Source organism: the organism of the source record quoted next (genome assembly GCF_019968985.1).
Source record: "MAG: Porospora cf. gigantea B chromosome Unknown PgB_NODE_39_length_58265_cov_127.33, whole genome shotgun sequence".
NCBI lineage: Eukaryota > Apicomplexa > Conoidasida > Eugregarinorida > Porosporidae > Porospora > Porospora cf. gigantea B.
This window is the reverse complement of record NW_027178987.1, coordinates 1-13,438: the sequence shown is the minus strand read 5'-3', so window position 1 is coordinate 13,438 and position 13,438 is coordinate 1. Positions and strand designations below refer to the sequence as shown.

Here is a 13,438-nt window from a genome sequence, read left to right as displayed (position 1 = left end):
AGGTCTGTGAAGGGGGGCGGGGACGTGTGTTGGCAGTCTGGACGCTCCGGTGAACTGGGATGGCAGCATTGATGCACTCAGTTTGGCCACATGTGTCTGCCGGGGCGCTCCTGCAGGCAACATCGAGCCCAGATTTGAACCTGGAGAGGCGGACCCCACGAAGCCGAAGCTGCCAACGGCTCTCCTAGGCGCCCTGGGTGCCGAAGCCGGAAAGTCGACCCCAACAGGACGCAGTCGAGCACCGGGTTGAGGCAGGTGAGGCCGAGCAACCGCCTTTTGCGTCCGGGGGTCCAGAGGACGCTCGGATAGAACGCTGGGCGTCCAAGGCCTGATCGACACAGGACGCGATACGGAGTGTGCAGGACTGCGGGTAGGCATCGTATAAGGCGGAAACCGCGGGTGGTTGGTCGACGTGATGGTGGTAGCAGGCGCTGACGGCCACGAAGCAGGTGGGAGTGGCGGGCGGGATGAGACAAGCGCACCTCGGAGCGCTCCCGTAGTGGCGGTTATTGGGTACTGTGTGAATAACGTAGCCGTCGCACCTACATCACCGTCCAAAGGAGCCTTGGGCAGATGATCAAAAGGGTTGAATGCCGCATAGCGTTCCTTCGACGATGACCGATCTCTATCGGCGTCCAGACACCCGATTCTGTAACGCAGACCGCCCAATTCTCACCTATCACGAGGCATGACTACTAATTACGCCCTTTTTCGGAGATTTCAATGCGTTTTGCGTATGCATGCCAAATTACCTTTCTCAAATTTCATCAAAAAGACGTTTCGAAATCGTATCATTTTATTTACTCTTCTCCGTTCTTAGAGTTCATGCCGAAGTGCATAGTGCGCGCAAGAACGTCCTCCTGTTGCTCACGGGTAAGCTTGACGAAGTGGACAGCGTACCCGGAGACACGGATGGTCAGCTGAGGGTACTTCTCAGGGTGCACCTGCGCGTCGAGCAACATGTCGCGGTTAAGGACGTTCACGTTGAGGTGGTGAGCGTTCTTGCCGAAGTAACCGTCAATAAGAGTGCTGAGATTGGTCTTTCGAGAGCCGGTATGCTCGCGGCGCCCAAGAAGAGTGGGCACCATGGAAAAGGTGTTGGAGATGCCATCCAAACAAGCATTGTAGGGCAGCTTAGCAACAGTAGAAAGTGAGGCCAGTGCTCCAGTGCAGTCTCGGCCGTGCAGCGGGTTGGCACCAGGTCCGAAGGGAGCGCCCATTTTGCGGCCACAGGGAGTGGAGCCGGTGGCTTTGCCGTAGACCACGTTGGACGTGATGGTCAGCACGGAGAGCGTGTGCTGAGCGTTCCTGTAAGTGGGTGTCTTGCTCAGCTCAGAGTGGAAGGACTTCAACCCCCAAACAGCGAAGTCGTCGACGCGGTCGTCGTCGTTTCCGTACATGGGGAACTCTCCATTGATCTGGAAGTCCGTGGTAATGCCCTGCTCGTTACGGACAGGGGTGACCTCCGCGTACTTAATGGCTGACATGGAATCAGCCAACACAGAGATGCCCGCGACGCCAAAAGCCATAAGACGGTGCACATTGGTGTCGTGAAGAGCAAGCTCCAGGGCCTCGTAGTTGTAAAGGTCGTGGGAGTAGTGAATCACGTTCATTGTGTTCACGTACAGCTCGGCCAACCACTCTTGGGCCTTAACGTAGCGACCGAAGATCTCCTCGAAAACCAGCGGCTCCTGCACAGCAGGGAGCTCGGCCAAGAACGGAATGACCAGTTTGCCAGTGATCTCATCCCTTCCGCCGTTCAGGACATAGAGCAAGAGCTTAGGAAGGTTGCACCTGGCACCGAAGTACTGCATGTGCTTGCCGATCTGCATGGCGGAGACGCAGCAGGCGATGCCGTAGTCCGACCCGAAACGAGGACGCATAAGGTCGTCGTTCTCGTACTGAATGGAACTGGTGTCGATGGAGATCTGGGAGGCGAACTCCTTGAAAGCCTTTGGCATGCAGTTAGCCCAGAGGACAGTGAGGTTAGGCTCGGGGGAGCAGCCAAGGTTCCTCAAAGTCTGCAAGAATCTGAAAGTGGTCTTCGTGACCATATGCTGCATACTGCCATCCTTCTTCTCGAAGGATCCTCCGATGGAGCAGGTAACCCAAGTGGGATCTCCAGAGAACAGTTCGTTGTATGCCGGAGTCCTCAGGTGCCTGACAACTCGCATCTTCATGACCATGTCGTCGACGACTTCCTGGATCTCAGACTCCGTTACGCCTGCGGCAAGGTCTCTCTCGGCGAAGACGTCGAGGAAAGCATCGATGCGTCCAACGGACATGGCGGCTCCATCCTGGTCCTTGATGGCACCGAGGTAGCCAAAGTAAACCCATTGGCAAGCCTCCCTGAAGTTGGTGGCGGGCTTGGACATGTTGAACCCATGACGCATGCCCATGGCAACCAACTCCTTTAGTCCATCAATCTGCTGAGTAATCTCAGCGCGAAGTTGGATTGAAGCCTCATCGGAGTGCTTCGAATAGAACTTAAAGTCTGCCTGCTTGGCCTGGATCAAATAGTCCACACCGTAGAGTGCGATTCGCCTGTAGTCGCCAATGATGCGGCCGCGAGCGTACGCGTCAGGGAGGCCAGTCAATAGATGGTTGCTCCTGGCAGCGCGCATGTCCGCAGTGTAGGCAGAGAACACAGCGGTATTGTGAGTACGGACGTGCTTGGTATAAATCTCCTTGATGGCAGGGTCGAAGTCGAAACCGTACGACTTGAGAGCACCCTCGACAGTGCGCCAGCCGCCTTTAGGCTTGATGGTTCTCTTGAGAAGGGAGTCAGCCTGAAGTCCAACAACGACCTCGTTCTCCTTGTCGATGTAGCCAGGCTCGAAACCGTTAATGGTAGAAGGGGTGTGGATATCAACGTCGATGACACCGACCTTCTGTTCTTTGGTCAGAAGCTCCATGCACTTCTCCCAAATCTTTAGACTGCGATCAGTTGGTCCGGCAAGAAAATCAGCCTCGCCGTCATAAGGAGTAAACTCCTTCTTGATAAAGGCCTCAGTGTCAACCAGCACGGCTCCAGGCGTTCCAGAGGGCAAGTGAATCTTGGGAGTCTCCTCGTACTGAGGGAAATTCATATCAATTCCTGCCATTGATTAGAGAATATGCCAATTACTTTATCAGCGCTTAGTGATATATGATTTTTGTGGGGCTCGATGTCTGGCAAACTGAAACGCAAGCAAACGAAGGACCAACGGCTCTGGCGTCAAGTCAGTTATCTCCACCAGGCGTCATTCAAGCTGGCAGAGCGACACCCTAACATGGCCCGCTATCTGCAAGGACAAAGTAAGCTGGTTCGGGAGAAGCACACGTTACGGGTGACGCCAGAGACGAAGCGGAGCTTCTGCAAGTCTTGTTTGGTGCCGTGGGTGCCGGGAGCCTCTGTTTTCTGCGCCGTGATCTACCGCCAATCGTCAGCTCCGAAGGCTGAGGCAACGCTGAAGCGCCGCATGCCGCGGGGGCGATATGGAGGCGCCATACAAGCAGCTAGGCTCATGCGGCCTCCAGTGAGGCGGGACCTTGCTGTGGTTATGTCTTGTAAGGCATGTGGATTCACGAAGCGCATTACATTTGACAAGTCGTAACTGTTACTGAAATTTCGCAATGCTTCGGTGAGCGTAGTGCCGGAGAGCGCCCTCCGGAATGCAAATCTCTGTGAATTGCAAACAGAGTGTGGTGGCCTGCCGTAGATCATGTGCAGTCTCGAACACAGTCTGGAAGAAACAGTCGATGCTGCGACGCTGAGTTACTCCGGAACGTGTCTATGACCAACCTCTGCTATACTTACTGTCACTAAGAGGTGTAACGTCCACAGGGCCACGGTGGTGACTCGGAGGTCCTGGACTGCGGTTTGCAATGATTTGAACTCGGACTCGACGACGCCAAGCGCTTGTGTCGACCTGTCAGGTTGCGCCTGGAAAAGTGGGTGGTTCACAGGTCGATGCACCGCCCTCTTCGGAGCTCCCGACTCCGTTGGCGGAGGAAGCGTCGCCGGTGTGGCCGACGATTTCAGGGTCACCTGCTCCGGACAGGCGAACTTGAACCCCCGCAGACGAGGCGCAGGCGCTGCCTGGTTTTCACATTTTTCGGATGCGCAAGTCTGGTTAGAGCTATTCGAAAAGCCTAGCACCGTATCGAGGCTATTTCCCAGGTCTGGAGAAGGAAGTCTGACTAGGAAGGCGCCTGGCTGCCTGCCTTTTGATGCATCGTCGAATCCACTCTGACAGTCGCCGAGAGTACCGAGCGCTCTCGTAACGCGAGTCAGCAAGAATGACGAACCCGAAATCCTCCCGCGACCGTATTATCCGACCTACCGCCTGGTTCACTGCTTGGATGGCTTGCTGATCGTACCATGCCTCTCCATGTGGCTGTTGGCGCTTTAGGTGAACCTTGGTGCTCATTAAGTTGGGATAGGGCACCCCAAGCACAACGACGCCCCTAGCCAGGTCTCCTACGAAATCAGTCCCTTCGCTGAGCAAACCCCGAATCACGCAGAACACGAATGCAGAGGCAGTCGTGAGGCAGCGACGAAGATCTGTTAAGAGGTGAGCAGCATCCCTGACCTCGTGGACTTGCGTGGCCAAACCCAGAGACTTCCTGGCTTCGACGAGGACAGGCATGTTGCCCACCTTGCGCGAACTGATGAACCGCGCGGCGAGGAGTCTGTGGTGAGTCTTCTGACTGCTTACTGTTCGATACCCTCCGTCATCTGGGAGTAGGAAGAGAAGAAGACCAAGACACCAAAGCTCTTGTCGATTAGTTTGGTGGCGATGGCCTCCAGCAGCCGCCCTACGTTGTTGTAGTGCTGCTGGAGGTGTCGACAGACGTGAGTTCTCGACCCGAGAATCTGGTAGCCATCACGGCCCTGGGCGAGGGTTAGCACAGCCAAATGGTCCGGTTCAAGGATATGTGAACCTTGGAACGTAACATCTATCTTTCGGCGACCAGCGAATAGATCCTCTTGAAGCGTTTCGAACGACAGAGTTCCCGACGCCACAACCAGTGAGCGAATCTCGCGGAGCAGGTCGCTGTGTCCGCCCAAGCCCGACCTCACAGCACCGCCACGGCCCCCGTTAGGCAGTAGACGTCCATTCGCGGACAAGCACTCGCCCTGGAGGACTGCAGCAGCGAGGCGCGCCGAGGACGGGTTTCCGTCCAGCGGAGCACCACCTTCATGCCGGCGGTGTACAGTTCCGTGGTGAGGAAGAGGAGGTTGAGAAGGACCTGCAGACTCTGTAGACTCTCCACCACGAGTGCCTGCTGGTCCACGTCCTCACTGTCCTCGACCAGCTCCCTCACGCGCTGCAGCAGCTGCCGAAGGCGTCCTTGGGAAACACTGGGCAGGGTCCAGCCAGCAGCTTGGATGAGCCTCAGCACACAATCACCAGCGAACACCGAATGCGGCTCGTGGATCACGGATAGCGAGTAGTCCAGTGGAAGCAACGCCTCGCCGCTGGCGAGTTGAATCGTCATCGACTGCGGCGTCCAGGTTTTGAGGGCGCTGGATATAGCTGCTATCGGCTGAAGTAGCAGCTCCGCGACTTGAGTGCCGTTAACGGTGCGCTTCTTGTTGGAAGCCTGAATCAGACTCATCACGACGCGCAGCGCGGCGCACGTCTCGTCGAGCTGCTCCGCCGACAGTGAGAAGGACGCGGCCTCCTCGGCGCTGCCAGAGAGATTATGCCCCTCATCCACGACGACCACGGCGCCCTGCAGCAACCCATCGACGTCGAAGGCTGCACGCAATTCAGGCTGCAGGAGGTAGTTGTAGGGCATAAGAACAACATCCGCCTGCGCCGCCGCCTCCTTAGCAAAGAAGTATGGACAGAAAGGTCGAACCTGCACCTGCTGGCCGCCAGCAGCGTAGCACCGAAAGGCCGATGCATGGTGAAGCTCCTCGACATCCAGGCACTCAGCCGTGATGGCCGCGTGGTGGCCTTTGATGTCCACATTGAAGGGGCACCCTCTTCCCCCAAGGAGTCGTCGACAAGCCGCGTTTTTTTCCTTGGCACTACGAACTTGCTGATTCACGCAGTACTGCTCGCGCGAGCCCATGGTGACGCAACGTACAGCGTAACCGGCTCGCTTCACTTCGCGGCAGACTTGTCGGAGCTGTGTGTGGGTTCTGCTGGTGTAAATGACTCTCCCTACGCTCTGCAGAGGCCGAGCCTCGGAGGAGGGTGGACTTGGCATCGGCTCGCCCATCAAGCGGGAGTCATCACCATGTGTGCTCAACTCGAGGCAGGCGTCGAAGGGGTCTGCCGCCATGACGGGGGAGGGTCCAGCCATGGGCATCCCCGCTGATTGGGTTGAACATCGTCACCCACCTCGAGCCGCCCTCTGCCAAGCCAGGGCCGCGCAGACGAGACTGAGAGTCTTTCCTGTACCCGTAGGAGACTCCAGAGCGGCGCAGGTGCCGCTTATCAGAGCGCGTAATACGTGGTGGACGAATTGTTTTTGGCAGTCGTAAGGCTCTACTGGGAAATTCACTCTGACGCCTGTAGCATCTTCGAACTCGAACATTGTTAAATTTAAACAAAGTTTCAACAGATGAAAAAAAGTTTGAGCCTTAGGTACATAGATCACCGCGAGTGTTCGGTTCGCAGGCGTTCCACTTCAACAATGATCGCCTCCATGGACGGGAACGTGTTCAGCGGAGACGCCTGTACAATGGTCCACAGATTTGCCACGGTCTGCGGAGGCAGATCCAGAATCTTTTCGAGAAAATCGCCATCTACGATCCCTTGCTGAGAAAATTGCCTCACTTCTTGGCGAGCCCCTCTCCACTTGCGACGTGACAAATCTGCGACTGGGGCAAGGACAGACGCCAGGGACTCCTGCAACAACGTGAGCTGCATGAAGTCGGTCTCTCGAGGAATCGTGAGAAACACTCCCATGGCGCCCTCGGCGCTGACCCAGCACACGCGTCTCCTTCCGATGAGAATCCCCGGAAAGTCCGCTTCTTGGCTGGTCTCAGCTGTCACATCCAGAGCCAGAAGCCGGTTGACCTGGTACCCCACATGAAACATGCCGATTGTCTGCAGTTTAGACCTCTCCTCGACGCTCTCTGCGACATTGAACCTGTTCCGCAGCACAAAGACGTTTTTGTACTCGTCTGCGAATAGCAACGTGTCGTCGTCGGAGAAGGCTAGCGCCAGGCAGCATGCGCTGCATGGATCGCGAGCCACCTCTTCGAGAGACATATTAGGCCGGGGGAGACTGCATGGGGGGTGCCCTCGCCACTCACTCGGCCAAATTGCTAGACAGGGTGCGTAGCACTCCCACAGAGCGGAGCATGTCGCCCACGGCGATGTTGCCGTTGGATTGAGCCAGACATAGCACTTGGGTGTAGCACGTTGACGTTACCAGCGGCTCCAGAGTGAGCGAAAACAAGCGGAGCTTGTTGCCGTATCCAACAACCAAGGTGAAGTCATCTGTAGCACACAAGGCGTACACAGCGCCGTCCACTTGAGCCTCATGCAGCACGCTGAAGTGAGCAGGAACGTCTGGGAAGTAACGTAGAATGCGGACATTGCCCTTTTGGCTGGTAGTGGGATCGGAGAAGGCGTAGGTGCACCCTAGCACAACGATTTCCACGGTATCCTCTGGGTCCAGACTCCCCCCTGTCAGCTTGTGGACAGGCACCGTCAACGTCAAGATGGCGCTGGGCGTTTCAGGTGCCGGGAGGTTGAATGCCGCTTGTGTGGTCTTGGTCGGGAAGTCCAAGGCAAGAAGGCAATTGCCTCCAGAGGACTCCGAATCATCCGGACCGGCTTCACGAACCCCGCAAACCAGCAGAGAGCGCGAGGATTCGTGCTGCGCTAGCTTGTCAGGAGTGAAGCCGACCATTGCAGTCTGCATGTGTAGCCGCTGGAGCATATCTATGGTTGAGAAAGTCAGCCGTTGGGAGTGGCCAGTCCATACAAGGAGGTATTGGTCCACATCAACCTGTAAACAGTTGACCAGCCGTATGGCCTCGGTTGTAGAAAGGACGCACTGAGAAAGTTGTCCTGCAGATTCGGAAAACAGCACTGTGGGAACATCACCTGTAACAAGAAGGGCAGGTGCGCACACCACAGATCCCCTTTTATCACGCGCGACGTGGATGCGCGCAACCTTTATAGGCGAGGTTCCCAGAGGGGTTCTCTGGAACGCGCCAGGAACGAGACGACACTCGCAGTCGGAGAGTGGTGCGTAAAAAAGAACGCCTTCTGCAGTGGATACTAATAGAAAGTGGTTCCCTTGGATTGAACCACTATCGATGTCCAAGTACACCCCTGTAATGGCAAGAGGACTCGTGAGCGACGTGAGTCTGTCCGACAGGGCCGTCTCCAATGAAAACTCGAGCAAGGCCGGTTGCCAAGGTGCATCCAACATCGGCAGCCGCCAAACAGCCACCTGATTGGACTCGAAACAAGCCGCGGAGAGATAGCAACCGGAGACCTGCATACAGTGCACATCGAATGGGGCCTCCAAAGGCTTGCCCGCATGAAGCGCTCCATCGCCAAAGTACACCGGCAGAATACGCTGGCCAGAGAGAGCCAGTATAACGCCCTTCTCCCACTCCGCAGCCAAGGAAATGCGGGTAGGGGGAACAAAGGGCGTAAGAGGGATGAACGACTCGTCCTCCACACGGACAAGCAGCACCTTCCCTCTCAGGACCTGCAGAATGTAGTCGTCGGAGCTGGCGACGGCCAAGGTTTCTTCCGACTGGCAGAAGCAGCTGCAATCTAGGCCGCTGATCCGGATCTCCGGCCCGTTATCTGGGGTAACACGGGCCACCTGCACGAGGAAAGTACGACCTGAGGCAATTGTCAGGAACAGCACACTCGCGTAGGTCTTGCTGAATAGTGTTAGCCCTCGGGAGACCGAGAAGATGTTCAGGAGACCGGCTACCTCCAATTCGTGCAGTCGGTGAAGGCGTAGAGCGCCCCGGATTGCCCGAACTGACCCATTGTCGCCGATTCCAGTGCTCACCATCAGTTGGGGGGTACCGGTGCTCTCGATGTCGGCAGCCAGCACGTCCAAACATGGCCCGAGGTGCTCGATAACCTGCATGATCTCGAAGCGACATCCGAGAGCCTCATCACCACGCTTGCGGTAAGAGAGGACTTGGCTCGAAGCCAGGTGGCTACCAAGGAAGAATCGCAGAGAGGTGCCGCTGTTCAGTCCTGACAAGCAGCTGACGGGCGAAAGGCCTAATGGCTGGTGAAGGACTCCGTCAGTTTCGCCAGAGGGAGTCGGCAGCACTTCGAGTTCCAAGCTGCATTTGCTATCGACGACTTTAACTGAGAGGTGGAAGAGCATGGCGTCTTGGGTACCGATCAGCCAGTTTAGGCCTCCGATAGGCAGCACTGCGGATATCTGGTCTAGAAAGCCCAGCTCTCTGATGTCGCCTTTCTGTGGCTTCTCGGGCTCGACGTTCTTGAGGTGCCGTTGTATCCAGGATGGGAGCAGGTTGACCATAACCATGCGCCCACTGCCGACCCCCATGACCACCAGCAAGTCTTCCAGAGCTGTATAGTGCCGGTCTCGGTTCTGCAGGGACTGGATACCTGGGTTTCCCACAGTTCCGTCTGGTAGAACGCTCTGAGATGAGGACATGAATTGCTCTGCGGTGGGCAGCGCCAACTGGTATATGTCGCTTGGGATGTTCAGAGTCTTTGCTAGCCAAGGCAGTCGCACGGGCTGTGCCTCGTCGTTGTCCTGTACTGCCAGAAGAACGAGCGTGCGTAGTGGATGGGCTGCCATGCGATTCGGAGCCTCCGTAAGGCATACCAGCACTGGAGGGTGGTCCAGAAAATCTAGAAAGTCTCGCGCATCTGCATGGCTACGAGGGTCGTTCTCTTGTCTCTGTCGAGATGATGGAGCTCTCTGACACAGGTCCACCAAGGAGGGTGTCGACACCGGAATTTGCACGAAACCGAAGTCCAGAAGCCGCAGTTGGCTGGGGCGGAATACGAAGGGGCACCGTTGAATCTCCAGTCCCATAGGCTTCGCTTTGTTGGGACTAGTGTAGAGAAAGAGGAGGGAGCCCTCGTAGATGTGTACAGCCAAACACCGACAGTGGGAGTCCACTTCAATTTTCGGGCGGCCGTCCAACGCCACGCCTGCTGGGTCGCGTAGACTGGTCTTGAACACAGCAGCCACGCTCCCTGTTTCCCTGTGAACGCCGAGAAGGATGATGTCGTGCTCCTCAGTCAAAACCAGCACCCCCTCCTCCACCGCCCTGAACTTCTCACTAGTCACTGTCCTCACGCACGCAAGCGGCGGGACGAAGCTTTTGACGGCTACGATGTCTCCTGGAATCTCAACGTGACGTTCCCCAGCGAAGTCTAGCGTGTCATCAGCGTTTACTGGAATAAAATCCAATCTGTGGGGTCGACCGACGACCAGGGTGTGCGGAGGCACGACACCGCTGGCGTTGGGCGGTCGTTGTCTTCGACCTCTGAACAGCCCGCAACAACTCTAGTGATGGCGCCCTGGTAGTCTCACCTTGACTGCGTGACTCGGCAGCGTCGTTGAGAAGTAAAAGTAAGTCATCACAGAGAGGATATTGCGGAATTCCAGCAAAGCTGTACAGTGGAAGTGTAGTTACATTTGGATGCGTGAAGATACTACATGTAAATGAATGAAAACAAAAGAAGCAGCATACCTCTGAAGACGGGACAAAACGGCTACTTAAATCCCCGTTTTCGGTGGCATCGCCAGACAGCAGCATGGGCTACACGCAGAACACTCACCCGAGGAACTACGGACCTGGCTCTAGGTGCTGGTAAGTGGTGCATCCCTCAACCGTCTAATGTTTTCCCAGCAGAGTGTGCGGAAACCGACACGGTCTCATCAGGACCTACGGCCTCATGATGTGCCGTCAGTGCTTCAGAGAGAGAGCTCTGGCTATTGGATTCCACAAGTACAACTAAATGCTATGCGTGCTGTTCGAACAAAAAAAAAACGTCAACCGAATGGATGTATCTCTTCAGCGGTTGCAAAGCATACACCAGGCTTTTCTTGTGACTGTTGCGATCGATCGCTACACCAGACTCATCTTGTGCCTGCTTGTGTTGAAGACTTTCTTTCCACACAAGGCGCACCTTCCTTTTTTGTGGGCGCATTGAGGGCAATACCTACCACTCACGTGTAAGGACACTCCGCAGACCTTGCAGACGTGTCCTGCGCTTTGAAGCCTGTTTTGATTTGGTCCTTAAACTCACTTGTCTTTCTGCGATATCTTGTCAATCAGTCTATTGCCGCCCACCCTTTTGGCGGATCCCTCGTGTGGCGCAGGTGTTATTAGCTTGGAAAGTTTCTCAGCGCACTTTGAGCATGGCATGATAAAGAAAATACGCAATTGCAGGATGGCGGTGAGGGCCTCACCGATGACTGATGCAGGGACTTCTGAACCAACAAGTACTCAAAGAGGGCGCGCAAGAGGAGCGAGGCGAGAACGCCAGGCTGGTGAGGGCGTGGCAGGGATGTCACACAGCAATACTTCGTCGGCGCTATGGCTGTGGGAGACATGATAAAGACCACCTTGGGTCCCAAGGGACAGGACAAGATCTTGGTTCCTTTCGGCACTGAAGGAGCCGCTCGTGACAAAGCAGTCGTCACCAACGACGGCGCGACCATTCTGAGCAAGATCTGGCTGGACAACCCAGCTGCCCAGATTTTGGTGGACCTCTCCCGAACGCAGGATAAGGTGGTCGGCGACGGCACCACCGGTGTCGTTGTACTGGCAGCAGAGATCCTCAGAGAGGCTGAGAAGCTCGTGGATCAGAAGGTGCACCCGCAGATTGTCTGTGCTGGGCTTCGCGAGGCGCTCGATTCGGCTCGCGAAGCGCTGGAGCAGGCGGCGTTCGTCTCGGATGAGGCTTCGCTACGGAGCCATTTGTTGAATCTTGCGAGAACTACACTGTCGTCGAAGCTGCTCAATATGGAGAAGGAGCTGTTTTCGGAGCTCGCGGTGGACGCTGTGCTTCGACTTCGAGGCGACAGCAACCTCGACCTCATCCAGGTCATCAAGAAGGTCGGAGGATCTCTGCACGACTCCTACCTGGATGAGGGCTTTATTCTCGAGAAAAAGCTCAGCACAGGACACCCCAAGGTAGTGGAAAACTGCCGCGTGCTCATCGCCAACACCAGCATGGATGCTGACAAGATTAAGATTTACGGAGCTCAAGTGAAAGTCGATTCCTTCGACGCGGTAGCGGCAATCGAAGCTGCTGAAAGGGAGAAGCACAAGCAGAAGGTGGATAAGATCTTGAAGCACGACATTAACGTGTTCGTGAACAGGCAGCTTATCTACAACTATCCGGATCAACTTCTGCGCGAAGGCGGCGTGCTAGCCATTGAGCATGCTGACTTTGACGGCATCGAGCGTCTATCGAAGGTGTTGGGCGGCGATGTGGTGTCTACCTTCGACGATGCCGGTAGCGTATCGATCGGCGAGTGTCAACGTATCGAGGAGATCATTATCGGCGAGGACAAGGTGTTACGGTTCTCGGGTTGCAAGCGTAACGAGGCGTGCTCCATAGTTATTCGGGGTTCCAACCAGCATTTGTTGGACGAGGCCGAAAGGTCTTTGCACGACGCGTTGGCCGTACTCAGCCAGGTTGGAAATCGGTTTGTTCTCGGAGGTGGAGCAGCCGAGATGGCCATGGCGGAAGCTGTGGACTGTCGAGCTCGCCAGATTGAGGGCAAGAAGTCCTTGGCCATCGAGGCTGTAGCCCGGGCTCTCCGACAGATACCTACTATTCTGCTTGACAATGGCGGTTACGACAGCGCCGATGTTGTTTCGCGGCTTCGTGCCCTTCACCATCAAGGGCAGCACCAGATGGGTGCCGACATCACGAATGGACAGCCCGGCGACATGCAGGCCATGGGTGTCCTCGAGGCTTTCAAGTCGAAGCTTGCCCAGATTTGCGCTGCAACGGAAGCCGCCGAGATGCTAATTCGCTGTGACGAAATCATTCGTTGCGCCCCGAGAAGACGTGAAGGCTACTGATGTGCTAATGTCTAAACTTGTAGAGATTGTTCGCACTACCTCAAATGAACAATTGATACTGCCTCAGAAATATAATTAGCAATTTCCCCTCAATGCCCGCCTCCTCAAGCAACTCGTCTTCAGATGCTCCCGTCTCCAAGAAGGCAGCTAAGAAGGTAGCTTCCAAGGTCACGAAGAAGGATACCTCCTCGTGCTCCACCGACGCCAAGCCCAGCAAGACGACTGCCGTAAAGAAGACATCTAAGTCAAAGAAGTCTACCAAGAAGGACAGCTCTTCCTCTGAGGCATCTGAGTCCGAGAAGCCCAAAAAGACTCCGGTAAAGAAGGTGAAGGCCGATTCTTCCGACTCCGAGTCCTCTGATGAATCTCCCAAGAAGCGCCCCGTTGACGACAGCGACAGCGAGGAGGCCCCTCCTCTCAAGA

At 55.9% G+C, this 13,438-nt stretch overlaps 6 protein-coding genes across 12 annotated transcripts; 3 read left to right on the top strand and 3 right to left on the bottom strand.

The window, feature by feature from the left end:
* Window positions 1-800: 800 nt before the first annotated feature.
* Window positions 801-3,104, bottom strand: KVP17_002190 (uncharacterized protein; the record flags this gene model as incomplete). The annotated part of the gene is made up of 1 exon (XM_068518233.1): window positions 801-3,104. The coding sequence occupies one exon, from the start codon at window positions 3,102-3,104 to the stop codon at window positions 801-803; it is 2,304 nt and encodes a 767-aa protein (XP_068374676.1).
* A 63-nt stretch (window positions 3,105-3,167) lies between these two features.
* Window positions 3,168-3,596, top strand: KVP17_002200 (uncharacterized protein; the record flags this gene model as incomplete). The annotated part of the gene is made up of 1 exon (XM_068518249.1): window positions 3,168-3,596. The coding sequence occupies one exon, from the start codon at window positions 3,168-3,170 to the stop codon at window positions 3,594-3,596; it is 429 nt and encodes a 142-aa protein (XP_068374692.1).
* A 3-nt stretch (window positions 3,597-3,599) lies between these two features.
* KVP17_002181 (uncharacterized protein) lies at window positions 3,600-6,534 on the bottom strand (the record flags this gene model as incomplete). 4 transcript variants are annotated; one of them, XM_068518215.1, is made up of 6 exons in its annotated part: window positions 3,600-3,752; window positions 3,800-4,202; window positions 4,231-4,674; window positions 4,701-5,039; window positions 5,066-6,311; window positions 6,339-6,534. In XM_068518215.1, 6 exons carry the CDS (start codon window positions 6,532-6,534, stop codon window positions 3,600-3,602), a joined length of 2,781 nt encoding a protein of 926 aa, XP_068374658.1. The 4 variants fall into 4 exon arrangements, with proteins under 4 accessions (XP_068374658.1, XP_068374656.1, XP_068374657.1 ...); XM_068518213.1 differs by lacking the exons at window positions 3,600-3,752; window positions 4,701-5,039; window positions 5,066-6,311; window positions 6,339-6,534 and having other exon boundaries at window positions 4,152-4,631; XM_068518214.1 differs by lacking the exons at window positions 3,600-3,752; window positions 3,800-4,202; window positions 4,231-4,674; window positions 4,701-5,039; window positions 6,339-6,534 and having other exon boundaries at window positions 5,062-6,306.
* A 59-nt stretch (window positions 6,535-6,593) lies between these two features.
* Window positions 6,594-10,554, bottom strand: KVP17_002187 (uncharacterized protein; the record flags this gene model as incomplete). Of its 3 annotated transcripts, XM_068518226.1 has the most annotated exons (3): window positions 6,594-7,230; window positions 7,259-10,479; window positions 10,507-10,554. In XM_068518226.1, the coding sequence occupies 3 exons, from the start codon at window positions 10,552-10,554 to the stop codon at window positions 6,594-6,596; spliced, it is 3,906 nt and encodes a 1,301-aa protein (XP_068374669.1). The 3 variants fall into 3 exon arrangements, with proteins under 3 accessions (XP_068374669.1, XP_068374668.1, XP_068374667.1); XM_068518224.1 differs by lacking the exon at window positions 6,594-7,230 and having other exon boundaries at window positions 7,255-10,479; XM_068518225.1 differs by lacking the exons at window positions 7,259-10,479; window positions 10,507-10,554 and having other exon boundaries at window positions 6,594-7,214.
* Window positions 10,555-11,369: 815 nt separating this feature from the next.
* KVP17_002183 (uncharacterized protein) lies at window positions 11,370-13,015 on the top strand (the record flags this gene model as incomplete). 2 transcript variants are annotated; one of them, XM_068518218.1, is made up of 3 exons in its annotated part: window positions 11,370-11,375; window positions 11,404-11,469; window positions 11,498-13,015. In XM_068518218.1, 3 exons carry the CDS (start codon window positions 11,370-11,372, stop codon window positions 13,013-13,015), a joined length of 1,590 nt encoding a protein of 529 aa, XP_068374661.1. The 2 variants fall into 2 exon arrangements, with proteins under 2 accessions (XP_068374661.1, XP_068374662.1); XM_068518219.1 differs by lacking the exons at window positions 11,370-11,375; window positions 11,404-11,469 and having other exon boundaries at window positions 11,516-13,015.
* Window positions 13,016-13,107: 92 nt separating this feature from the next.
* Window positions 13,108-13,438, top strand: KVP17_005253 (uncharacterized protein; the record flags this gene model as incomplete). The annotated part of the gene is made up of 1 exon (XM_068515059.1): window positions 13,108-13,438. A coding segment is annotated over one exon (331 nt), but the record flags the coding sequence as incomplete, so codon positions are not given.